This window comes from Panthera onca, chromosome E3 (genome assembly GCF_046562875.1).
Source record: "Panthera onca isolate mPanOnc1 chromosome E3, mPanOnc1 haplotype 2, whole genome shotgun sequence".
In the NCBI taxonomy this organism is placed as follows: domain Eukaryota; kingdom Metazoa; phylum Chordata; class Mammalia; order Carnivora; family Felidae; genus Panthera; species Panthera onca.
This window is the reverse complement of record NC_138354.1, coordinates 32,476,350-32,503,223: the sequence shown is the minus strand read 5'-3', so window position 1 is coordinate 32,503,223 and position 26,874 is coordinate 32,476,350. Positions and strand designations below refer to the sequence as shown.

At 49.4% G+C, this 26,874-nt stretch overlaps 1 protein-coding gene across 1 annotated transcript in view; it reads right to left on the bottom strand.

Annotated features, from left to right (window-relative positions):
- The window catches only part of APOLTP (apolipoprotein lipid transfer particle homolog), a 140,186-nt gene that overhangs the window by 56,845 nt on the left and 56,467 nt on the right, over positions 1-26,874 (bottom strand). The window contains exons 28-37 of the mRNA XM_078439805.2: positions 25,670-25,881; positions 23,747-23,935; positions 23,168-23,307; positions 22,043-22,205; positions 21,807-21,893; positions 18,007-18,144; positions 17,793-17,912; positions 16,765-16,857; positions 11,911-12,128; positions 9,951-10,144 (exon numbers count right to left, since the gene is read on the bottom strand). Coding sequence (XP_078295931.2) covers positions 9,951-10,144; positions 11,911-12,128; positions 16,765-16,857; positions 17,793-17,912; positions 18,007-18,144; positions 21,807-21,893; positions 22,043-22,205; positions 23,168-23,307; positions 23,747-23,935; positions 25,670-25,881 — 1,554 coding nt within the window. The remainder of the gene's footprint in view (positions 1-9,950; positions 10,145-11,910; positions 12,129-16,764; positions 16,858-17,792; positions 17,913-18,006; positions 18,145-21,806; positions 21,894-22,042; positions 22,206-23,167; positions 23,308-23,746; positions 23,936-25,669; positions 25,882-26,874) is intronic.

The window sequence follows — 26,874 nt, the reverse complement described above, 5'->3', positions numbered from 1 at the left end:
ATGGTCTTTTTAATAAATGTGAAATGACTGAAAATCCACAAGTAAAAAACTACCTCAACCCTTACCTGATCACATACACAAATTAATTCAAAATTAACCACAAACCTGAATTTAAACACTAAAACCATAAAGCTTCTAAGAACAAATAAAAATGATGTGGCCTCAGGTTTAGTAAATAAAGATTTTGTACACAACCACAAAAGCATTATCCATAAAAGAAAAAAAAATAATCAACTGGAATTGATCAAAATTCAAAACTTGTGCTCTTTATTTTTTTTTTATTAAAAATTTTTTTTTAACATTTATTTATTTTTGAGACAGAGAGAGACAGAGCATGAACGGGGGAGGGTCAGAGAGAGGGAGACACAGAATCTGAAACAGGCTCCAGGCTCTGAGCTGTCAGCACAGAGCCTGACGCAGGGCTCAAACTCACAGACCGCGAGATCATGACCTGAGCCAAAGTCGGCCGCCCAACCGACTGAGCCACCCAGGCGCCCCAAAACTTGTGCTCTTTAAAAGACAAGAATTAATGAATCAAAGAATGAAAAAGCAAGCCACAGACTGGGAGAAGTTATTTTCAAAACACACATCTTACACAGGACTTGTGTAAATAACTCCAAATTCAATTTGGGAATTCAAGAAAACAACTCAATTTCAAAAAAATTTAAGAGACAGACAGAGTTTAGGTGGGGAAGGGGCAGAGAGAGAGAGAGGGAGATACAGAATTCAAAGCAGGCTCCAGGCTCTGAGCTGTCAGCACAGTGGGGCTTGAACCCACCAGTTGTGAGATCATGACCTGAGCCAAAGTCAGACACTTAAGTGACTTAGCCACCCAGGCGCCCCAACAACTCAGTGTTTGAAATGGACCAAAGGTTTAAATAGACACTTCGCTCACAAAAATTCCTAAGTAGTGTATAAACCTATGACAAGATGTTCAACAAAATCAGTACTTAGGAAAATGCAAATTTATTTATTTATTTATTTATTTATTTATTTATTTATTTATTTTTCAATTTGAGGGAGAAAGAGAAAGAACGTGTGCGGGCATGAGCAGGGGAGAGGGGTGGAAAAAGAGAGTAAGAGAGTCCCAAGCAGGCTCCACGCTCAGTGCAGAGCCCAACATGGGGCTCAATCCCACGACCCTGGGATTATGACCTGAGCTGGGATCAAGAGTCAGATGCTCAACCAACTGAGCTACCCAGATTCCCCCAGAAAACGCCAATTTAAACCACAATGAGATTCCATCACCAATCAACACTGAAAACCCCCAAACCAAAAATGTGCGACACCAACTGCAAAAGCAAGGACACAGAGCAGCTAGGACCGTCACAGCGCTGGCGGGAACGTGAAATGGTACACCCACGCTGGAAGCGGTCCGGCATTTTCCTCCAGAGTTCGACACGTACTTGCCTTACAATCCAGCAAGCCCACTCAAGACAAATGAAACCATATGGTCCCTCAAAAACCTGTAGGCCAATGATTATAGTGGCTTTATTCATAATTGGAAAATCCAAAAAAAAAAAATTGGACAATACTGAAACCAACCCAAATGCCCTTCAACTGTGAACAGATAATCTGCTGGATATCAGCACCATGGAATACTACTCAGCAAAGAAAAGGAATAAAGTGCTGATTCGTGCAACAACTTGGATGAATCTCGACCACATCATGTTGGGCGGAAGACGCCATACTCAACAGTTCACATACTGTTTCAATTCATGTCACATTATACAAAAGCCAAGGCTATAAGGGACAGACCGCAGCTCAGGGGTTGCCGGGGTAGGGGTGGGGGGATGGTTAGGGAAGAGGCTGACCCCAGTGGGCCTTTGAGGGAAGATGTTAACTGTTCTGTACCCAGACTGTGTTGGTAGGTCCATAACTTTATGAGTTTATCAAAATGTAAAAGGTTTTCCCCTATATGTAAATTATACTCCAAGACATTATCCATCAATAGTTGCCTTCAAAAATCAAGTAACACGTGTTACACGTTAAGAGATGGAGAGATCATCGGTGTGACTCAAAGTAAACTCGACACGAGGAGTTCTCTGGGACATGTTTTATTTGATTGTGTTTAAAATTTTTTTTTTTAATTTTTTTTTTTTAACATTTATTTTTGAGACAGAGAGAGACAGAGCATGAATGGGGGAGGGGCAGAGAAAGAGGGAGACACAGAATCGGAAGCAGGCTCCAGGCCCTGGGCCATCAGCCCAGAGCCTGACGCGGGGCTCGAACTCATGGACCGCAAGATCCGTGACCTGAGCTGAAGTCGGACGCTCAACCGACTGAGCCACCCAGGCGCCCCTAACATTTTTTTTTTAATTTTATGTTTATTTTTGAGACAGACAGAGACAGAGATAGACTGCAAGCAGGGGAGGGGCGCAGAGACAGGGAGACACAGATCCAAAGCAGGCTCCAGGCTCTGAGCTGTCAGCACAGAGCACACGCAGGGATCAAACTCATCAACCGCGAGATCATGACCTGAGCTGAAGTCAGCCGCTTAACCGACTGAGCCACCCAGGTGACCCATGTGTTTAAAAATTGTTTCGACCTATGTCATTTTATTATGAAATTTGGTTTGGGCCCATTTAGCCAATTTGGGATTAGTGGGGTCGGTGCTAATGTTACTACCAGACTAGAGAATGGCACCCATGTCTTAGGGGTCAGGGCAGAATCATCAGGTTCTGAAACACTGGGCCCTGGACAGATGTCCAGCTAGGGCGCTGTGGTCAAGGATGTTTGGGCAAAGGGTCCCTTTTTGTGTCATTCTGGCTTTGGGAACCTTGTTAATGTTTCACACAATCAAAAACCAAGCACATAAAATCAATAAGGATAGGGGAAACCTAAAAATGGAATACAAACAGGAACCAGCGAACCCCACTGCATTTCAAATGATTAACAGAATCACACGGGGGTGGCAGGGGGATTATTAACCCTAACTAACATGTGAACACCGTGGTTGGATTTAGGCCTCCAATAACTACTTGGATGAACTCCAACCACATTATGTTCAGGCCAAAGACCAAAAAAAAAAAAAAAAATTCTCATCAAATACTGAATTCTAGTTAATAGGGTTTCCTTTCACAGAGGTACAGGTTAGTGACTCTGAAACTACTTTCTGTGCATTGTAGGGCTGAGCAAATGAGTAATCCACTGTGGGTGGTTAGAGCCAGGTTTCTTTCTGTTGGAGAAAGGATGAGAAGGGTGAAAAGGGAAAACATGAGAATGAGCCTTTTGATGATAAATTGAAATTGAGGACATCAATGTGAATGAATGGTTTTAAACTTACCTATCTGTAGAAAGATACAGAAATGTGTGTGTGTGTGTGTGTGTGTGTGTGTGTGTGCGCGCGCGTGCGCACACGTCTATTTTCCAGGTACGTCCATTGAGAAAGTCTAGGACTGATAGTTCAGTAGGAATAAACACACCTAGCACCCAGCTCTTAGTTTCTACATATTATTTTGCATTAAAAGGAACCACGGATTCTTGGAGAAATGGCTTATTTCACGTGAGGGAAAATGTAAAATGAGACAAACATCTTTTGGGTCATAAAGGAAGGGAGTGCTCAAAGAATATGGAAACACATCAAAAAGACACACCATGGGGCACACGGGTGGCTCAGTTAACCGTCTAACTTCGGCTCAGGTCACGATCTCACGGTCCATGAGTTCAAGTTCTGTGTCAGGCTCTGTGCTGACAACTAAGCCTGGAGCCCGCTTCAGATTCTGTGTTTCCCTCTCTCTCTGCCCTTCCCCCGCTCATGTTCGTTCTCTCTCTCTCTCTCTCTCTCTCTCAAAAATATACATTAAAAAAAAGAAAAAAAGATATATGATGGGGCTCCGGGGTAGCACAGCTGGTTAAGAGTCCAATTTTTAAATTTGTTTTAATGTTTATTCATTTTTGAAACAGAGAGAGACAGAGAGAGAAAGTGCAAGTGGGGGAGGGGCAGAGAGAAAGAAGGAAACACAGAATCCGAAGCAGGCTCTAGGCTCTGAATTGTCAGTACACAGCCTGACGTGGGGCTCGAACCCATGAACTGGGAGACCATGACCTGAGCTGAAATCGGGTGCTCAACCGACTGAGCCACCCAGGCGCCCCAAGAGTTGACTCTTAATTTCAGCTCAGGTCATGATCTCACAGCTCCTAAGATCAAACTGTGTATTGGGCTGTATGCTGACAGTGTGGAGCCTGCTTGAGATTCTGTCTCTTCCTCTCTCTACCCCTCCCCTACTTGTGCCAATGCTCGCTCTCTCTCTCTCTCTCTCTCTCTCCCTCTCAAAATAAATAAATAAAATAAACATTTAAATAAAAGACAAATGAGTAGTATCATTTCTATTAACGGTGGGGAGCTTAACCGGACCAGCACTCCCAAGGTAACAATTGCAAACTCTGGGCAAAATGAAAAAACAGCAGTTATCTGAAAGTGACAGGAGAGTAGCCACAAATAGGCAGACCGTGGGTGGGACTTAGCACTGGAGGAAATCACCAGCACTAAACGGGCTGTATGTTTTCACTCTAACACCATGAAGGTGGACAACATTTGAACAGCAATCTGCACTCTAAGTGATTAGGGAATCTGAGAACAGAGGTCCAACCGGCAACAACAAATGGCAAGTAAAGTGGGAAATTCTGGAGGAAGCCACCCAGGGGAAACCCTAAATTCTACCTGCAAACTTCCTATCTTTGCTGATCCCCTGAACTTCACAACAGCGGAAAAGACCCCAAGCAGCCCAGCAAAAATAAGAGAAATGAACTGATTTCAGCTGCATCCCACCAGAGGGGAGACAGTTTGGGTTCTGAATCTACCCAACTTAACTGTCAGCTAAAATAAGAAAAAAACAGGGGTGCCTGGGTGGTGGCTCAGTCAGTTGAGGGTCCAACTTCGGCTCAGGGCATGATCTCGTGGTTCATGACTTCAAGCCCCACATGAGTTCTCAGCTATTGGCACAGAACCTGGAGCCTGCTTCAGACTCACTGTCTCCCTCTCTCTCTGTGCCTACCCCACTCACTCTTTGTCTCTCTCTCAAAAATAAATAAACATTAAAAAAATAAAACAAAACAAAACAAAAAATAAAATAAAATAAAATAAAATAAAATAAAATAAAATAAAATATAGTAAGAAAAAAAAACAAAGCCCACAAACAAAAACACTCTTCAGAGAAATAAAAAAGAATTCATGTCTCTATATCATTGAAAATGTCCAGAATACAATCTCAAGTTGCTACACATACAAAGAAGCAGGACAAGGATTTTAGCAGACAAGGATTTTTAGAACAGGTCTTATAACGATGCTCAAGAATATAAAGAAAATTTTAAAAAGAATATAAGGAAAATATTCTTGTATTAAATGAACTGATAGGAAATCTCAGCTGTAAAATGGAAATTTTCTTTTTTAAATCCTGATGGTGACTCTAGAACAAAAAATGCAATATATGAGATTAAAAAATGTATTGGAGCATCTTACAATTTTTGTCATGTGGCGTTTGGAGAAGACAGAAGAAAAAATCATTGAGCTGGAAGACAGATCAATAGACATCTGAAGGAAAAAAAAAGGAAAAATGACTAAAAAAAAAAATCAGGAGAGCTTCAGAGACCTAGAAACAGTATCAAAAGTTCTAAAATTTATCAATTGGAAATCCCAAGGAGGAGAGGAAAGAGAAAATGGGACAGGAAAAATCTCAGAAGAAATAATTTTCCAAATGTGAAGATTTCCTAGATGTGTTCAGAGAAATGGATACAGGGGTGCTCAGCGGCCCTGGGTGGCTCAGTTGGCTGACCATCCAACTCTTGATCTCAGCTAAGGTCATTATCCCAGGGCCATTGAATCGAGCCCTGCGTCAAGTTCCACGTTTGAGTGTGGAGTCTGCTTAAGATTCCCTCTCTCTGCCCCTCTGCCCCTCTCCCTTGCTCCCTTTCTCTCTCTCTAAAATAATAAAAACTAAGACATGCATCTACAAAATATCCTTCAAGAAAAAAGGAAGAACAACATTTTCAGACAAATAAAAATCAAGAGGGTTCATGGCTACTTAGCTTGCCTTCCAAGAAATGCTAAAGGTGGTTCTTTAAACAATTTTTTAAAGTTTATTTATTTTAAGGGGCGCCTGGGTGGCTCAGTCGGTTAAGCGTCCGACTTCGGCTCAGGTCACGATCTCGCGGTCCGTGAGTTCGAGCCCCGCGTCAGGCTCTGGGCTGATGGCTCAGAGCCTGGAGCCTGTTTCCGATTCTGTGTCTCCCTCTCTCTGCCCCTCCCCCGTTCATGCTCTGTCTCTCTCTGTCCCAAAAATAAATAAAAAACGTTGAAAAAAAAATTTAAAAAAATTTATTTATTTTAAGACAGAGAAACAGAGCATGAGCGGGGAGGGGCAGAGAAAGAGGGATAGAAAATCTCAAGCAGGCTCCACAGTGTCGATGAAGAGCCTGATGTAGGGCTCGAACCCACAAACCGCGAGATCATGACCTGAGCTGAAATCAAGAGTCAGACGCTTGACGGACTGAGCCACCTGGGTGCCCCCAAAGGTGGTTCTTTAAAATGACAGGAAATTATACCAGGAAAAGGTTTTGATCTTTAGGAAGGAAGGAAGAATGCTACAAAAGATGAACACGTGTGCAAATACAAAAGCCATTTTATTTCTCTTAACGCCTTTCAAGTCAACACGACTGAAGCAAAAATTATAATACTGTGTTGTTGGTTTATAGCGTATGTAGATGTAAAAGAGAGGGCAACTATGGCAGAAAGGGTGGGGGGATCAAAGTCTAGGTTCTTAAAACTGATGTGACCTGCTCCAAAACAAATGCTAAGCAGAATGTTAAATAATATAAAGAAACAGAAGTTTAAAGGGCAGTAGATAAATTAAAGCTGAGTTCTATTTTTTTTTTAATTTTTCCAAAAGAAGGCAAGAAAAGAACAGAGGAACAATAAATATGAGAAAAAAGGAAACAAGTAGCAAAAGGGTACACATAAATTCAACTATAGCTATAATCACATTAAACATCAACTGACTAACTAGTATAATTAAAAGGCAGAGATTGTCAAACTAGACATAAAAGCAAAATCCAGGGGCACCTGGGTGGCTCAGGTGATTAAGCATCCAAATGATTTCAGTTCAGGTCATAATCTCAGGGTCATGAGACTGAGCCCTATGTCAGGCTCTGCACTGTGTTTAAGATTCTCTCCCTCTGCCCCTCCTGTTTGTGCTCTCTCTCGCTCTCAAAAAAAAAAAAAAAAAAAAAAAAAAAAAAGCAAAATCCAACTATATGTGGCCTACAAGAAATTTACCTCAAATATAAGGAAACAGATATGTTTAAAGTAAAAAGGTAACAAAATACATACAACGTAAATGCTAATAAAAAAGAGTGGCTACCTTAATGGCAGACAAAACAGACTTCCAAAAAAAGAGTCAGATGAGAGAGAGACAGCATATGTCACAATAAATGGGTTGATTCGTCAAGAAAGAATAATCATCATAAATGCTCATGCACCTAATACCAGCATGTCAACATGCATGAAGAAAAATGGGCAGAATCGAAGGAAGAAATAGAGAAATCCGTCATCACAGCTGTAGAGTTTAACACCCTCCTCTCATTAATGATACAGTAACAGGACAAAAAGAAAATCAGTGAGCGGCACCTGGGTGGCTCAGTCAGTTAAGAGTACTACTTTGGCTGAGGTCACGATCTCATGGTTTGTGAGTTCAAGCCCGGCAATGGGCTCTGTGCTGACAGCTCTGAGCCTGGAGCCTGCTTCAGATTCTGTGTCCCCCTCTTTCTCTGCCCCTCCCTGCTCGTGCTCTGTCTCTCAAAAATAAATAAACCTTTAAAAATAATTTTAAAGAAAATCAGTGAGGCTATAGATCAACCAAGCAGTTGACCTAACTGACCTTTGTAGAACATTACATCCGACAACAGCAGGATACAAATTCCTGTTCAGTGCATAAGGTATGTTACAACACAGATTATATATTAGCTTGTAAAACAAGTCACAACAAATTTTAAAAGACTGACCCTTGGACCACAATGAAAAGAAATATTAAAAAGCTACCTAGAAAATTTTCAAATATTTGGAAATTAAGCAACATACTTCTAAATAGTCCACGGGTCAAAAGAAGAAATCATAAGAGAAACGTGAAAATATTTCAAAATGAATAATAATGAAAACACACAACACCAAAATTTGTGGCAAGCAGCTCACAGAATCCTGAGAGGCAAATATATAGTTTTATATACTTCCATTAGAAAAGAAAAGAATCTAAAAATCAATGGCTTGAAAGTCCACCTTAATAAAATAGAGTAAATCCAAATTGAGGGTAAGAAAAGAAAGGGCAAGACAATGGAATCAATGAAATCAGAAGGAGACAACCAGAGAGAAAACAAAACCAAATATTGCTTGAGGAGATAAAAATTGACGTAATCCTAGCTAGACTGATAAAAGAGAGGAAAACAAGTAACGACTAGCAGGAATGAAAGAAGGAACATACTATATATAGATGCTACGTATATTAAAAGGATAATAATAGATACAATGAATAACTTTATACCAATAAACTTGACAACTTAGTTGAGACGGACAAATCCCCTGACAAGGGTAACTTTCAAACTGACACAAGATGAAATAGAAAATCTCAATAGCTTTACATCTATCCATTTTCCAAAAAACTTTTCCACAAAGAAAATTCCAGATCATGGGTAGAGTCCATCAGACCCTTAGAGGAGCATGAATACCAATCTTATACAAACTCTTCTGGATAATAAAAGGAGGAAATGCTCCCATGACCTGTTTTATGAGCTCAGCACACAAAGGAAAAAAACAGTCCTCTTAACAGTGGAGAAACTTGGCAGACACTGTGTTCATCAAATGACCAAAGCTAACGCCACCAATACTGGGACACAGGGTAGCGTCTGGGTGGCACAGTGGGTTAAGCGTCCTGCTCTTGATTTCGGCTCAGGTCGTGATCTCGCAGTTCATGAGTTTCAGTTCCACGTTGGGCTCTGTGCTGACATTATGGAGCCTGCTTAGGATTCTCTCTCTCTCCTGCTCTCTTTGCCCTGCTCACTCTCGCGCTCTCCCTCTCTCCCCCTCCCTCCCTCTCTAAATAAATAAATAAATAAATAAATAAATAAATAAATAAATAACTTTTAAAAATTCTGGGACATACTGATATTAGGTACTTCCAGATATGATGGCACATCACTACTGTAACTTGCTTGAAAGTAGTCACGAGGAAGCATCAGGTAAGCCCCAAAATGACTTCCCTATATCCTTCAAAAATGTAAAATACCATGAAAGGGAAAGGAATACTCTATGTCTTCTGATTTTGATAGTTGCATTGTAGGATGTAGGAGAATATCTTCACGTGTAAGGAAAAAAACACTGCACTATTTAGGACTAAAGAATTATCATGTCTGCAACTTAGTCAAACACAGCTCAGGAATCAAGTGTATTTTTATACACAAATAAAAATGTCACAGACACACTTATATATGTGTGTAGAGAGAGAGAGAGACAAAGAGGTAAAGAAGAATGATAAAGTAATTGTGGTAAAATGTCAGTGATTGGTGAAGCTGGGTAAAGGGTGTAGGGCATTATTTGTGCTATTCTTGCCACTTTTCTGCAAGTCCGAAATTTTGTCAAAATGAAAAGTATTAGAAAAAAAATATGCTTGGGGAACACTGCTCCCAACCCTTCCTCCTGGATTTTTCTAATGTCCATTAGTACATAAAAGGCTGTGACAAGTCCTGCATAAGGAAACCTACTTGGTGTTTCGTTACAAGATTCACCTCGTCGACGAGGTGTTAATTTCTGACAAAGGGGTGTTGTCAGTACGTGAGATGCCGAAATAGAGTATACGTGGGCTTCAAAACCTGTAGGATCTAATCTCCCCTGTATGTAGTTCCACAGAAAGGGCTTTTCTCCAAGACCCCCACTGCCCCTGCCCCATGGCGTTCCCCAGGCTCACCCTCTCTGAATGTCTCCTTCTGCTTCAACACGCCCTTGAGGGTCAGGAGGTGGGGCACAGCTGGCCAGCCAGCCACCGTGTGCTGCGCTTGGCTCTGCAGGGTCAGGACCTGGCCTCCCCTCTGCTCCGCCGAAGCCTTGAGGACAAGCTGTGCTGTGCTCTGGTCCACCAGCACCTTGTACAACAGCCAAACCCTAGAAAGGAACGTGATGGGAATAAAGGCAGTCCCTACACTGCGGGCAGACCGTGAAAGGCGGGTCCCTGCACCCCACCGTCCAGACCCCCCACAGGACTGCTTCTATCGGGCTCTCAGCCCATGGAGACGCAGTCTAACAGCAGCTAAGATCATAGGCTTTGCGGTCAGCCAAACCTGGATCTGAATCTCAGTGCTGCTGCTCACTAACTGTGGCCTTGGACAACGACAGAACCTCTCTGAGCCTCAGTTTCTTCTATTGCCAAGTGGAGGATAAAAAAGAACCACTGACACTGAGTGGATATTACTGATATTTTATCTATGCATCATATGATACTGAACGATGAGAAAATAAACAGCTTCAAGAAGCCTGGTGTTAAACTTCCTAGAGCGCTGGCGCAGGAGATGTGATTCCTACTGTCCACATAGGATGCTCTATTGTAAGACACCATGGGAGGCACCTCTCTTGGGGATCAACGGTGCAAACCACACAGTTTTGAATGTGTGTGTTTCCCTACAGCCTTTGCAAGTAATGCCACCGGTTGGTTTCTCTTTTTTGCATTGGCTACTAGGATGCTTAAAGCCAAATCTTAAGCTGGACTCCAGCCAACGTAGAAGATCTCGTGGCCTGCATTTTGTTTCCTAAAGCCACTTTGAGCACCTTCCTATTTTCCCCAGTTTTCTTTTCCCTTCATGCTAATTTCCTCATGTGTTTTGAAAAATCTAGGACAAAAATTGGGAAACTATGGGCCTGTGGGCCAAAACCAGCCCACCATCTGTTTTGTAAATAAAGTTTTATCGGAACACAGCCACACCCATTCATCCCCATATCAGCTAAGATACCTCTGGGCTAAAAGAGCAGGGTAGTTCCCACCAGGACCATATAGTCCATAGATCCAAAAATATTTACCACCTAGCCCTTTGCTGAAAGTTTGTCAATTCCGGACCTAGAACAACATACATTTTTATAATCTGCCTCAAACCCTCTTTCGACTGGAGATAAGGAAGGACGTTTGGACAGGTGGATGAATGGATGGATGGATGGATGGATGGATGGATGGACAGCTACAGAGGGTAATTCTGGGGACAAAATCATCCAGGACTATACCTGAAACCTTGGGTCTCCTCAAATTCACAAAAGCTGCCAACGCTGGGGCCGCAGGGGAAACAGGGCACTAATACTTAACGGAGACCCAATCTGTGCCAGAAGGTATCACACTGAGAAGAGCAATGCTAATGGCAGCTGGGGAGTGAATATTCTCGCGGGCCAGTGCTGGTGTGGCGTTCACGTGCGCTGCCTCATTAACCTGAGGACGGCCCTAAGAAGCAGGCTGAGAAAGGGCACAGTGGCTGGCCCGCAACCCAGAGGCTGCGCTGGGATTTGAACCCCGGGCAGCTGGCTCCAGAGCCCAGGATCCTAACGGCTGGATCGCGGCGGATAAACGGGCATGCGCAGTGAAGGTCATGAGCTCGCGGTTGGTGAGTTCAAGCCCCATACCGGGCTCCGCGCTGACAGTGGGAGCCTGCTTGGGATTCTCTCTCTCTTTCCTCTCTCTGCCCCTCCCCCACTCGTGCTTTCTGTCTCTCTCAAAACGAATAAACTAAAAAAAAAAAAAAAAAAAAAAAATGGCCTAAGTAGGGAGGATTTAGGCCTGGTCCCCGAGGGACGCAAGGGGGCGCCTCTGAGCCATGATTTCCCATCTCTCCGGGACACCAGCCCTTTGCCCTCTGAGGTCCCTCGCTCACAGGGCCCCTGGGGACCCTCACCTGGCTGGGGCCACCTTGCTGGACAGCTGCAGCTGAACAGCCCTGGGGGCGCGGAGGACTGCCTGGCGGAGGAGGACACTGGCGCCCCAGGCCCTGCTGCTTCTCCGGGTGTCCTGGCTGGTGTCGGCCTCCAGCAGAAGCAGCTCACGGTCAGAGGCGTGCACAGACAGGGAGCCGCCGACGCTGCGGTCTTTGTATCGCCGGGCAGTCGCCTGCACCTGAAGGGAGGCAGGAGAGGACTCCGAAGTGGAGGGAGTTCAGGAAGGGTCTGTGGGAGCCAGCTATGTGGGAAGGCCCTTCCTCCTGGAAGCGTTCCTGAGCCACTCCAGCTGTGAGAACCACCAAGCAGGCACACAGGAAAAGAGAGGAGGCAGAGGGAAGAAGGGTGGATGGCCTTCCCCGACCCCAGAAGACCTCCAGAAGCTCCAGGGCTCAAGGTGGGGAGTGTGCGGTGTAGGAGGAGGAGCCATACTGGGGGTGGGGGGCGGGCAGGCAGAGGCAAAGGCTTGGCCAGGCTCCCAGGGGTGGGGGTGGGAGCAGGGAGTTCCATCTTGTGCCAACTCCGCAGGAGCTGAAGCCCCTTTCCTAATCCAGGCCTCAGTTTCCCCATTGGTCCAGCCTGGGAGGTGCAGCGCAGTGATGTGGGAAGCTTGTAAAACTATGCCTGGTCCCTCCATGGACGAAATGATCAAGTGGTCCATCCATGCAATGGAATATTAGTGATAAGAAGCTCCAGAAAGACGTGGAGGGACCTTAAATGCAGCTCACAAAATGCAAGAAGCCAGTCTGAAAAGGCTATACACCGGAAGATTTCAACCGTATGACATTCTGGAAAAAGGCAGAACCAGGCATCAAGGGCTCAGAGGTAGCTAGGGGGTAAAGGGGAAGAAGGGATCCACAGATGGAACACGGGGCATTTCTAGGGCAGGGAAACCACTCTGTGTGATACAGTAAAGAAGAGTATATGACATTCTTTGCTTGGCAAAACCCCTACAACCATACATCCCCCAGAGGGAACCCGGATGTAAACTACAGACTTTGGTTAATAATAATATATTAATACTGGCTCGCCAGTTAGAATGTATTACACTCACGCAAGATACTCCTAAGAGGGAAAACTATGAGGAAAAGGGAACTCTCCGTACTTTCCATGCATCTATTCTGCAAACCTACAAACCACTCTGGAAAATGAAGTTTATTAATTCTTTTCCAAGTATGCCCGGGACCCCCTGACCAATCAACTCAGCGCCTCCAGGGCTGGGGTCCAGGAATGTTCTAAAACCTCCATAGGTGATTCCAACATGGCTTGGGCTGAGAACTTTTAAGTCACACCCATGTTTTCTCCGACTGGGCCTCTGCGGGCCCGAGGACTCCCATAAAGCATGCGCCCTCAAGAGGGGCAATATCGCCCCCAAAATGCAAAACCTGATTTGTGGAGGGGTGGATTAAAAAAAAAAAAAAACTTATGTGTAAATCATAGATGTGCATACAGCACGCAAACAAACACAGGACGTCTGTGTTATTAAAATTTCAATTAGGGGGTGTGTGGTAGGGGCCGCTGGCTGGTTTGTACACGTGCACCCTGAATGCCGTTTATCGCTCCCTTGAGAATGTATGGATCCCGTGCTCCGTCTGAGTTCCCATCAAGCAGGATATGTAGGAAAAACATGTTCAGCGTTCAAGGTCAGGGACTCCAGAGATGGCCAAGGGGGAGCATCTCCTTTGTAACAAAGAATGTCTGTATGGCAGACCGTGATCTCCTTGGAGCTGGCCATGCAAGGAGGGAAAAGGCAACAGATAGCTGGCTGGGCTAGATGCCGCGGGTAGATCCCAGCAGCGGATGTTTTGTCCAGTGTGCTGTTCCTGGACTCCCTGTACGTAAGTTTCCCCCAATAATCCTGTTTTCTTTGCCATATCTGGGTCATTTCTTCCGTCTCGCTGGGCCATCACCCACCCTCACCTTAGAGTCTGCCCGGGAGCAGTTGCCTAATTGCCGGGCTAGCCATGAGGCTGGAGAGAAACCTCCCCGAGTGGTAAGGTGTTGGAAAGGGGAAAAGGGGAAAAAAATCCACAGGGGGATATGTCAAGTCGGCCAGTGACCTCTGTGTGGGGAGGGATGGCCCATACGTCAGATGCTTGTGGAGCGCCGCGCGAGGACAGGGACGCCCTGAAAACGCCAGCCAGTCCAACGCACTTGTTGGAGATGCCGCGCACAGGGGCAGGGGAGGGAAACCAGAGCGGGACAGCAAGTGAGAGAGCTCAGCGTGCCGTCCGGCGAAGCTCGGAGGCCACAGGAGGCCAGCGATTAAGACGCAGGCACGTGACTAACAGGTATTTACCCAGAGGATACAAACATAATTCAAAGGGTTAAACAAGACTCTGCCAAGAGACTGTGCTGTCTGGGACGGGCTGCAGGAGTTAACAGGACAATGAAAGCAGTCCTCATGTCAGGCTGCCCCCCACACAACGATGCGATCCCACTGTACTCATCACTGCTGACACCTGGCTCGGTATCGACGCGCATCCATTCCCGCAGGTGCGTTCCCCTCTCCGTGGGGATGGCTACGGGCATGCGGTGCCCGGGGCTGGCCCTACTTACCCTGGACTGCACTGGACACTACACCTGGGACGCTACATCCCTGCCTGCCGGGCCATCTACTCACTCGCTTACAGGAGAAACCTACCAGCTGGAAGGTGGTCAGGGCCCGACGTAGAACCGAAAACACATCTTAGCGGCTCTGTCCCCTGGCCGTGGTCTTCCCCTCTGCGGCCGCCACGGACGCAAGGTGGCAAGACACACGGCTGCCATCTTTAATTCCACCTGTAAGGCAATCCCCCTCCTTACCTAGGAGAGTTCCCGAATAAGGCAAGTAGTTCTGCCAAGTGGGAGAGCTCGTGATGTGTTAAACGCAACACGAGGGACACGCGCTCTCATCAAAACCGAATGCTGCTCATATGCACCTGAACGTTCCCACGACGTCTCCCAAGCCACGGCGAGTTCAAGCACACAGAGTAAACCTGCTGATTCCCTGGCTACTGACCCGGCTTGGTTCAATCGCTCGCCTTCTTCCTAGCAAAATGCTTTCCAGAGTTTCACAATCGTTTGTGTTTCCCTAGCCCCGGGATGCTGCGGCTTGCACCGTGGCTCTGGGGTTTGGTTACAGTGCACCTCGGCATACCGGCTCCAGCGACGCCGCAGATGAGAGGCGTGAGAAGGTATGGACCGTCCAGGGTGCACAGGGGTGGAGCGTACGGGACGTGCTGCTGGCTGCTTTGCGCACGCACACCCTGAACACACCTGCCCGTCACTGTCTTGAGGATGTCCACATCCTGTGCTCCCTCTATATTCCCATCAGGCGGGATATGCAGAAAAAAACATGTTCAGTGTTCAAGGTCAAGGGCTTGGGGGGCGGCCAGCCTGGTGCGCCTCCTTGATAACAAAGAATGCCCGGATGACAGGCCTTGATCTCCTTGGAGCGCTGGTCAGGCGAGGAGGGGGAGGGCTGCAGATACTTGCTAGGCTACTTGCGACCCTACAGAAGCTTGCTGTGCACAGAGTCCAGCAGCAGATGCTTTGGGGGGGCTCCAGGAGGGGGACAGAGGCTGACAATGCTGGGCTCCCGAGCCCCACTTCACCCACAGAGATAACGTAAACAAAGGGTGCTGCTGTTTTAAAAAGTGACGACGAAGTCTGAGCCCGTGAGATGACCCAGCATCCCCATCATCAGCTACATCCACTTAATGGGGACATGGGCTCCACAGCCGGACCGGCCGGGTGCCCATCTGGGATCCTCTACCTACACGCTCAGTGACCTTGTACAAGACACATCACCTCTCTGTCTCAGACTCTCATGTGCAAGATGCTACAACGGCACAGTCACGGGGTAGCCATGAGAGGAGCCACGTGAAGGGCTGAGAACAGAGCCCGGCACGCGGTAAACACTCAACAGACAGCAGCTCCCATCACAAGGGATTACGGTGACAGCATGGCCTCAAATATGGGATGCCAGCGGCCCTGAGATGTGCCGTGACTTTATGGACCCCGGCGAGAGCAAAAAAGCTGGTAACAAAACAATGAAGCTATGTGGGTCTGAAGACACATCCTGATTTCAGAGCTGTTGACACACTGTAACAGGTGCCTCTGAGAAGGACCAGCTTTCATAATCCGAAGCTCTTCTCAGGCTCCTTTATAGAGTTTCCAAAGCCACCAGCACAGGGATGAGCACGCAGCAGGCATTTAAAAACTGCCTTCGAGTTCTGAGCCTCATCACAGGTGGGACCACCCGTCTACACCTCCGTCTCCCTAGCCCATGGCCTGATTCCTGTGTATGTGGTGCATACAGCTTGCTCCACGAAGCAACCAACGTGCAGGGGCTTTCTGAGCACCCAGTGCTGCGTGGACAGAGCTCAGCCTTCCTGCCTGGCTCCTTCTCTCCGCCCTTTATTTCCTTGTCAAGTGAAACCCTTCGTGTTTCCACCCCACACCAGGCAAAATACTCCAGGGTCAAAAATGATCAGATGGCCTCCCCCAAACACAGGACAGGGTTTAGAGGACAATTCTGCTTCTCTCCATTTTCAAGGGTGAAATGTGATCGTTCTACCCCCCAGGGAGCCAAAACCCCTTCTGGCCTGGACAGTCACTTCCAAATGATGGATTTGGAAACCTCCCTGCCATCTGTTCTTGATTCTGGACTGGCTGTCTGGCTCAGCTTAACATCCTGGGGTGGCCTCCCCCCGCCCCACACCGGGGCCTCCATCGTCCCTTCCTTCCGCCCCATCTCCCAGCAAGCTGGCGGCTCCGAGACAGCACTTGGCAGGCAATTCGAGGTCATCCCAGAGGGCCCACGTCCGTACCTGTAAGTTTGGAGGAAATGGGGGTCTGTGGGGATGCCTGAGCTGGAAGAGGAACACCAAGTGGGAGTCAGATCCGTTCAGCTGGACTGAGACCTGTTGAGAGGCCGAGGGGGAGGGGGAGGGTCAGAGGGAGCAGAGGAGGGAGAGGGAGAACCCCAGAAGGTAGCTGGCTGGGCGCTCCAAGGGGGACGGTCATCCCAGAGTTTGCCCAAATCCCAGGCCAACAGCACCTTCTGTGATGCTTCTTGGCCCCAGATGTTACTCAGGCTCTGTTACTTGCAAGCGTGACAAGTACAGCCCCAGACATGGGGCTGGGAAGATAACTCTGGGACCCTGGAACCCCTACGTCCCCTGCCATGGTGCCTGCTCGTGTCTCCCATGTCCGCGGCTGCATTCTATCTGACCCTGACCCTGACCCTGACCAGGAAGTAGGCACTGGACAATGGGCTTTATAACCGTTGCCTCATTTAACCGTCACCGCTCCTCTCACAAGCTGGTATGACGAACTCCGTTTCCCAGATGAAAAAAACAATGATATTCAGTGGGGTTGAGTAATTTCCCCAAGGCCACATAGCAAGTCCACAGGGTAGCTAAGATTTGAACTTGAAAGCTCTCCGGAGGTGAAGACAGAAACAGTCACCTGTGCATCCCCAGCACATAGTGTGCAGCAGAGACCCAACCCGTGTAGAGCGAATGATTGAACAAAGATACCTCCAGCAGCTGCTAGATAGTCACCGAGCTGCATTTTCTGGACACACAGCGAGAACTACATTTCCCAGCCTCCCTTGCAGCTGGGTGGGCCACGTGATAAGTTCCAGCCAACGGGATGTGGGCAGGAGTGGCTGGACCCACTTCAGGGACTGGCCGATGGAAAACTCCTGCATAATTCTCACTGTCCCTTTCCCACGCATACGCCCAAAGTAAGGGCTCCAGGGCCCCCTGCCCCCTCTTCAGCACCCCCCCCCCCGCCAGACACCTGCACTCTAACACGAATGCCGCTCCTCCCCCACCAAAGAGGCAGAACTGACCTGGGATGGGACGTTGGGGCTGGCCGTAGCCCTTGCGTCCACACTGAAGTCAAACAGTCCCGGGGGACCCCGTCTGAAGACAACGTCCCCATCCAAACTCAGGGCCTGGGGGAGCCTCAGCTGGAAAGCAACAGTACCGTTTACTCTCTCCCAACGGTTGAGAGCTCTGCTCAGGGGCCACCAAACAGTGTCTACCCAACCTGGGGACCGGTACCTGGGAGGAATGAGCTGCATTCAGGGCCAGGCGGTGCCAGATTTCCTCACCCTGAGATCTGTCATGGTGCAGACCCCTTAAGTGCAGCACGACGTTCTGGTTGACTTTCAAGGTCGCCTCCACCTCCCTGCTCTTAGCCTGGGTGAGCGAGAACCGGTGGCATTCAGAGACGTGACTTCCCATTTCCCAGGGCCTGCAGAAGCCACCCTGGGAACCCAGCGGTGAGAACAAAGTGGTCCCAAGATGTCTACCCACCCACTCACAGGGCAGGGAGTAGGACCAAGTGCACCAGGGTCTTTCCAACAGGGATGGTCAAGGCCGGTGCCCACAGGTAGAGTTTGTGGGGTGGGCCTGAGGGGGCAAACTTGAGGGTCTGTGTCTCATTCCAAAGGAGTGTCCTGGTATTAGTCTGTTTTGTTCACTGCTGTATGCCTCATATTTAACGCAGGACCTGGTGCATAGTAGGTGCTCAATAAATATCCGGAAGAATCCAGAATCACCAGTGATAGCCTGCAACCCCAAGGCCAAAGACAGGCTGGAAAAGACAGAGAGAGAGAGGGAGGTAGGAAGGGAGGGAGGAAGGAGGAAAAGTTGCTACTTCTGCTGGCTTTGAAGACAGAGAAGGAACCACAACACAAGAACCATGGGTAGCTTTAACAAGTTAGCAAAGACGAGGAAACGGATTCTCTGCTGAAGCTTCCAGACGTCACGTAACTCCAGCAACACCTGATTTTAGCCAGGTGAAACCCATTTGGGATTTCTCATCTCCAGATCTCCAAGGTAAGAGTGTGCTGTTTTAAGCCACCAAGGGTGTGGTACTTTGTGCGGCAGCCATAGGATCCTACCACCCGTGGGGGGATCATCTGTTCACTTAGCAGCTACTAGCCTCTGCCACATGCCAAGCACCCGGGAGCAGGGCGCCATCTGTGCCCATGTGGGTTCACTGAGAAGTTACAAACGCCTTGCCACAGAATTTTATCGCTAGTGTATAACTTCAGAAGAATACACGACTTTAATTTAGAAACAACAGGGAGCAGGAATAAATAAATTCTTCCAAGAGAAGAAAAAGAAAGCATGCCATTAAACACAGAGAGGGTTTTGAAAAGAACGGGCAGCCAGGGTGCCCGTGGGTGGCTCAGTCGGTTAAGCGTCCGACTTGGGCTCAGGTCATGATCTCCCGGTTCGTGGGTTCAAGCCCCACGTCGGGCTCTGTGCTGACAGCTCAGAGCCTGGAGCCTGCTTCGGATTCTGTGTGTTCCTCTCTCTCTGCCCCTGCCCCGCTAGTGCTCTGTCTCTCTCTCTCAAAAGTAAACATTAAAGAAGAACGGGCAGCCATACTCAGCTAGATTCAAAGGCTCTGGTCTCCTTGGTTCTCGTTTCTTGTTACCAGGTGGGATTTGGGACCCCATGTGTCAGATCTTCTGATTCCTTTTTAATTAGAGGCAGAAATCTGATTTTTACCCCCAAATCTTCCGATGTTCGATGTTGACAACGTTTTAAAACATGTTAAGTGCTAAGCAGGCCAAACAAAACACATCTGGAGGCTGGATCCGGCCCACGGCGCGATTCTGCAATCTCCGGTTTAAACAACACTGAACACCATGGGGAGGTATTTCTGCAGGTGTTTGGGGTCGCATTATGCCCTCTGTTTCCTGTCAGGAGCTCCAAGGACTTTAGCCTCAAGCCTCTGGCAGCCATCTACAGCCCTGTTTAACTGGTAGGGATGTGGGGCCCCAGAAGGAGAGGTCTCTGTGCTCAATAGCTGGTCCCACTTCACCCTTCAGCAGGCCTCTGTATATCCCGCAAGGGAGAAACCACCACTAAGTTCTTCATCCAGGGCCTGGCACATAGTAGGTGCTCAATAATTGCTTGCTGGAGAATGGGGTTACCTCCTGGGGCTTCTGCCCTAGAGGGATCAGGAAGGAGTCCGGGATGAGGGCTGAGGGGGCACCCGTCAGGTCCCTGAGGGAGAGAATTACGTTACATCTTGGTTCTCACAACCTCTGCGTCAAGAGATGCGTACTGTCTCCATTTTACAGACGGGAAGACGGGGGTCCAGAGTTGTGGAATCGTTTGCCAAGGGCACATCGCAAACACGAGTCTCATGCCTAGGAAGACGAATGCGAACACATTCTGAGGCAGGGGTTCAGGAAGCTACGGCCAGAGAGTCAGGCCGGGTTCGTTTTCCGTGTATACGGTTGTGTTTGTCAGTGCGGGCTGCTGTAACAACAATCCCATAGACCAGGTGGTTTAAACAACTGGAACTTATTTCTTCCAGTTCTGGAGGCTGGAAATCTGAGATCAGGGCATGCCGGCCACGTGGCTGTCTCCTTACTGTGTCCTCACGGCGGGGGGGGGGGGGGGGGGGGGGGGGCCTCATCTCTTCACGGGGGCTCTACCTCGTGAGCTAACCCCACGCCTCCCAATACCTTCACATTAGGCCTTCAATGTGCAAATCTGGGGGTGGCGGGGACACATTCAGTCCATTAGCAAAAGTTTTATCAGAACACAGTTGTGCCTGTTCATTTGTGTTTTCTAGGGTGTTTTTTTGTGCGACGAGGGGGCGGAGACCATATGGTCTACACAGGCAAAAAGAGTTACTGTCTGCTCCCTCACAGAAATAGGCGGTCGACCCCTGCTCTGGGTCAGGGACACGACAGATGTTCAATGGCACTGAGGTGACTATTCATTAAGCACTGACGACGCACCAGGCCCTGAGGCTCTAAAGGTAAATCGAGGTGCACTCTGGAGATACTGCAGGTGTGGTTCCGGGACCCCCCCCCCAATGAAGTGATTCTCGCAATGAGCAAGTCAGATAAAATGCTTGCTGTCCCAGTGCACACACAAGTTATGTTGACAGTGCAGTCAACTGAATGTGCACGAAGAGCATCGTGTCTAAAAAACCAATGTATATACCTTAAAGATACCTTATTGCTAAAAATTGCTAACCATCGTCTGAGCCAGTGGTAATCACCGGTCACACGTTACTGTAACAAATATAATAATGAAAACGCGGACTGCTGCAAGAGTTACCGAAATGTGACACGGAGACCCGAAGTGAGCAAACGCTGTTGGTAAAACCCCACCAACAGCCCTGCCGGATACAAGGTGGCCACAAACCTTCAATTTGTATTTAAAAAAAAAAAGCAAAATCTGCGAAGCGTAATAGAGTGCCATCGGATGAGGTATGCCCGTTAAACAGATACGGTACTAAACACGAGTCTTGCAGACCAGTAGGGGAGAAAGGAATTGGTCAAAGAATCCTATCAAAATAAAACCGAGATCTCCAACAGGAGCCAGAAGCAGAGGTGGGGGGTGGTGCAGGAGGGGTAGCTGGGGGATGGGAGGTGGCCTGGGGTCGCGATAAAGCTTCCCAGAAGACGTGACGTATGAGCTGAACCCCCAACAATGAGTAAAGGGATGAAGGTAAAGCTGAAGGAGAGAGGAACAGCTCCAGGCACAGAACATACAAGGGTCCTGGGGCAGGAAAGAGACAGGTGAGGAAGGGAAAGGAGGCAACAAAAGGGAGAGAGTGGTCTCAGGTGGCCTGGAGGGTCAGCGAAACCAGCGGGCAGAGCTGGGGTCTGTGTCCAGAGAGAACTGTGACGAGGGGCATGACTTTAAGCAGCATATTGAAAAGCCCCCTCTGGCAGCCACGCAAGGTAGAAGAATGGGGACAGAGTGGAACAGAAAACCCGGGTAGGAGAGCATTCTGCTCGCCCAGGGCAGAGATGACGGCACTTGGATCGCGGGCCGCTGGGATGCAAGGTGCCTGGGGCCTCCGGGGCCTTCTCACTTACGGCGTGCTGACTCCAAGCAGCAGCACAACCCTCCGCGTTCCCGGGGACGGCCTTGCTGCTGTACGGGTGGGTCAGGCCCACACACACCTGGGAGGGAAGAGCACACATGTGCGCGCGCACACACACACACACACACACACACACACACACACACACACAAGGACAGGTCAGAAGCAGACAAGGGGCCTCCCCTTGGGCCCAGCCTCCTCTCCAGCTGCACCCCGGAGCCCACTTACGTAGGGGTGTCCTGCCTGGTAGCCCAGGACTATCGTCTGCAGGGTCTCCTCTTGGCCGTTCAGGACCAGCCTGGTTTCCAGGGAGCATCGCTGGTGTGGCCTGTCCGCCGTGAAGGTCTCCTGCAGGAGCAGACTCCGCGGGATGGGCAGAGGCAAGGGGTGCCTGGCATAGACAGAGGATAACGGGCCAAAGAATGGCTATTAAAACAGCTGGCAGGGGCGAGGGGCCAGGGGTCCCGTGAGCTCAGACAGGACCTGTAGCAAGCTTGCAGAGCAAAGACTGTCACAGAGAGAACATGAGGACATACCCCGGCCCTGCGCATTATAATCTGCCAATTGATACCCATTCCCCGTCTCGACAACCCAGGGACCGGGGCATGGCAGGGGTCATCCTCGCCCCTTGGCAGCAGAGACCCAAGCACAGGCAGCACCTGGGGTCTGTTACCTTCGCTGACTCCTCTGTGCCTCGGTGTTCCCACCTGTGAAATGGGGGCTAAAATACTAGCCCCCCCCCCCCATGTCACACGGTGGTTGGGACCATTGGACAGAAAGTCTACACAAAGAGTACAGGCTCCCTGAGGGCCAGGACTTCTGTCTTTTTTATTCTCTGTTTTCCAGACACCCAGAAAAGTACATGGCACATAGTAGGTACTCAACAAATAGAAACAAAACAAACGAACAAATGAGATCTATGCAGATAACAGATGCTGGTACTCTTCTGTTACTGCTGTTTGGACACGAGATGACCAAGGTCACGCAGAGGGTCTGGACATGGCCTGGAGTTCATGAAATCCCCCCTCTTACATCCCCAACCACAAGAGCCACCTTTGCAACCAGCTGTGCCTCTAGGAACTGAAAACATTCCCCAGAATGGCTTTCAGGCTGGGGTGGGGACAAGATTTCTGCTCCCAGGTTTCTTAGCATCCGAATGGAAGGGGGACTAGGGATGTGGGGGCTTCCAAGGGACGCAGATGGCTTGTCTCTGAGCTCCGGGCTCTGTCTGGGCCCCGCAGGCCAGCGTGGACCTCCCAGGAGCACAGCTCACCCTGTCCCCCGTGACCCTCCACGCTGCAGAAGCAGAGGCCCAGGAAGACAATGCTCGTAAGGGGAAGGGCCTGCATGTACCTGAGGAGGAAGGTCCCCCGCTTCTGGTACAACCTCCCATCACGCATCACCTCCTCCAGCTTGCCCTCCAGCTCCAGGCCCTGAGGCTGGCCACTCATGCTGGTCACCAGAGCCACCAGTGACACGTGGGTCTTCCGAGGCTGCAACAAAGACCAGGCTGATGGGGATGGATGGCCGGCGGGGACCGAGCTCCTTAAACCTCCTGCCCGGGGGTCCAAGGGGCTCCTCCCACTGCCCGTCCACTGCCCTGGGTATGGCATCTGACAAGGGCTGCTGAACTGCATGGCAGCCTCACCCTGGATCAGACCGCAACATCGCACGGTATCACCACCATGCCTGCACCTCCCCAGGCGCCCAGCGGGGAAACGAAGTTCTCAGGCTTCTGGCTCCACGAGGCAGGGCTTTGCTAGCACGGGTCTGTGCTAATAAGGCTAGTTTCCATTTACATACAGAGAAACTGGGCTCAGGGAAGCCCAAGGTCATAGACCAAGCTAGTGGCACTGAGCCCTCTCCCACCCCAGGGGAGAGATCTGAGGTCTCTGAAGAGTGGAGCCTCCAGTAAGGGCTACCGGGACATACCTGCTCCATGTGCCTGTAAGCTGCCGTTAAGTTCACCTCCTGCAGGGGTCCCTTCAACCAGCCGTGCAGTATCTTAAGCTCCTGGCTGTTCTCTGCGTGGATCTCACTCTTCAAAGTCGCACTCCACGCTGATTCTACTTCAGTCCGGCTGCGGAAGAGGCTCTGTGCCAAGGCCATCTCCGTGGACACCTACATTGAGGAAGTGGAGGGTGACCCTATGTTCTCCCCTGGGATGCCCTTTCTCCCCATTACCACTTGGTGAACTCCTACCCATCCTTCAAAACCCCTCCGATACCACCTCTGGGAGGCCTTTCCCGACTGGTCCCGGCAGAATTGGTTGTTTCCCACAGGGTGTTGAGGAAAGAGGGAAAACTTCCCTCCATCTCTCAGCCCTGAACAGAGGGAGAATCTGAGTTGTCAGAGAAGATAACTCCCTTCCCCCTCTCTCCTCTTCAGCTCGGAAAGGGAATATGATCTCACGGGGCCACCATTATCAGCAGGCAGGGTCTCTGTGTCCCAAGGGACACACACATGCGGGTGGCCTTCTTTCCCTGCATCATCGCTGTGGTCTTCAAAGGCCTGGGAAGACTAGGTGTTGTTCTGGCTTGTCCTGGAGCTGGGGGAGGGAGGACACTGTAGCCCCACACACGGCTGTACACCCCAGCCCACGGCCCCCGGCACAGGCCCCACCAGGAATAGCACGGTGTCTGTACCCTACAGGCCACTGTCCGCTGTTCACACAGCTCCAAGCCTCAGGAGAGGGGGTGATGGGGTCAAAACGGGGTTTAGGGATTACTGAACCCACTGCCAAATACTAGAAATCTGTGACACCTTGTCCCGTAGGTCACTGACCCTCGGGTCTCCCCCCAGAACCATGCCCACTACCCACCCCCCCCACCCCCCCGCAAACGCCAGATGTCCATTTCAGTGAAAGGCACCTCCTACCCACACACCTGCTCGGCCGGAGCCTTGGGGTCATTTACGTCGTGTCTCGCGCTCCCTCCTCCCCACTGACAATCCACCAGCTCATCTGTCAGCTCCAGATTCAAACGTGGCTCTGGCCGCCACGTGTTAGTCCCTCCTGAGTCCCCAAGCTTGCCAGTGATGCCTGACTCCTCACGCCTCCATCCTGCTCCCACTCTGCCCCTGACTCAGAGGGGACTGCACTGTCCCCAGATGGGCCCATGGAGCTGCCTCCTTCTGGGTCCAAGTCAGGCCTGGACCTCCTGCTGGGTCCACCCATCATCCCAACACGGGGAGGGGATGGATGTGCCCGGCTCCCTCGTGGGACACCCAGGGCATCTTCCACTGACTGGGTTTCTTTCAAATCTTTGGGCTTCTGAGATCAAACAGGTGCACAGAAGCATACTTAATTACATCCAGCAGCCGGTACAAAAGTCACCTACGACCTTGAAGGAGTTTTTATTCTGGTTTTCGGCAAAAGCCTGAGGTCTGCTTGTTGCTGAGTTACCCTCCAACCTGCCTTCCTGTTTTTATCAGCTGCTAAGCAAGAATATGGGAAAGTGAGGGGTGCCCGGGTGGCTAGCTCGCTGAGCATCCGATCTCAGAGTCTGTGAGTTTGAGCCCCGCACTGGGCTCATTTGTTAGCACAGAGCCTGCTTTGGGTCCTCTGGCCCCCTCTCTCTGCCCCCTCCCTCAAAATCAATCATTAAAAAAAAAAAGAATATGGGAAATCGAGATGGAATGGGGGGATGGGGTGGTCCCCTCTCCCAAATTCACTTAGCGACTAATTCTCAAGACTGTACACATTGGGTCATCCAAACCACCCACATCTGTGACCTGATCTCAGGTCTGCGTGTTCTCCCTCTGCGTGGGAGACTTTCTAAATGGCAGGGAACCACGCTCCTGGGCCCAGAGTCCGCCTGCGGGAGGGGAGCAGGGGGTGTGGCTGGGCTTGCGCACCCGGAGGTAAGTGGTAGTCGGGGTGTAAATGTGGATCTTGCCCTCCCTGTCGCGGCCCCGACGCCTGCAGGCCACTTTTATCACCAGGTTCTTGAGGGTCCGAGCTTTGCCCAGCGTCAGCTCCAGAACAGCCTGGAAAGTGGGTCGGTGGGGCCAGTACAGCCTGTGAGCCATCGAGACCATCAGCCAGGGACTATCCAGGTTCAAGGCTCCTGCAAGAAGTAAACAGACAGAAGTTGGACACCCAGTATGAAAAGAGCTACTGGCAGGCTTCGAGAGGTGCCTCATCACATCCACTATGGGCAGGTTTCACAACTGGGAATGGGTGAGAAGGGGCAGAAGGGAACTTTGCAGAAGGCTGGTGATGCTCTGAATCTTGCAGGGGCTACACAGGTGTGTGCATCTGTCAAAACTCATTAAGTGGCACCCTGGAGAGGTGTGCATTCCCCTCTAGTTAATACCGCACATACTGGAATACTTAGGAGTGGAATGTATGGATGTCGCCAGCTCACTTAGAACTGCACCAACGAATAACCTGGACGTGGTAAGGGGACGGATATGTGATAACACAAGGGGAATAAAAATGGAATCGTAGAATCTGGGTTAAGGGTACGTTGGTATCGATGATACAATCCACGGTACTTTTCCGTAGGTTGGAAGTTTTGTCACAGTGACATGTTGGGCAAAAGGTATATATGCAGATGGGCACCTGGGTGGCTCAGTCGGTTGAGTGTCTGACTCTTGATTTTAGCCCAGGTCATGATCTCGTGGTCGGGAGACTGATGCTGACAGCCTGCTTGGGATTCTCTTTCTCTCTCTCTGCCCCTCCCCTCCTCAAAATAAATAAATAAACATTAAAAAGAAAAAGAAAGGTCCACAGATACAGGTCCCAGGGCTCCCCATCCAAATGCTCAACACGGAAGCTTCCCAGTCAACAAGTGCACCCCCAAACCTCCAAACACATGTAGAACTCCTTCCAGAGTAGTTCTGAGTGGTCAATTCTTACACATAAGCACACACCTAAGCCTTGCGTGGCATTCAAGGAAAGCCACTCATAGAAATTCAGAAAACAAAAGTTAAAAGAAACTCAGAGAGAAAAATCAAAGCCCCCAAATTCTCTTAGGTCTCAGAAAGGTAGGTGGAGTTGTGTCCGTGAGCAAAACACTCTAAGAAGAGAGCTCCCAGGAACAACAACAACAACAAAA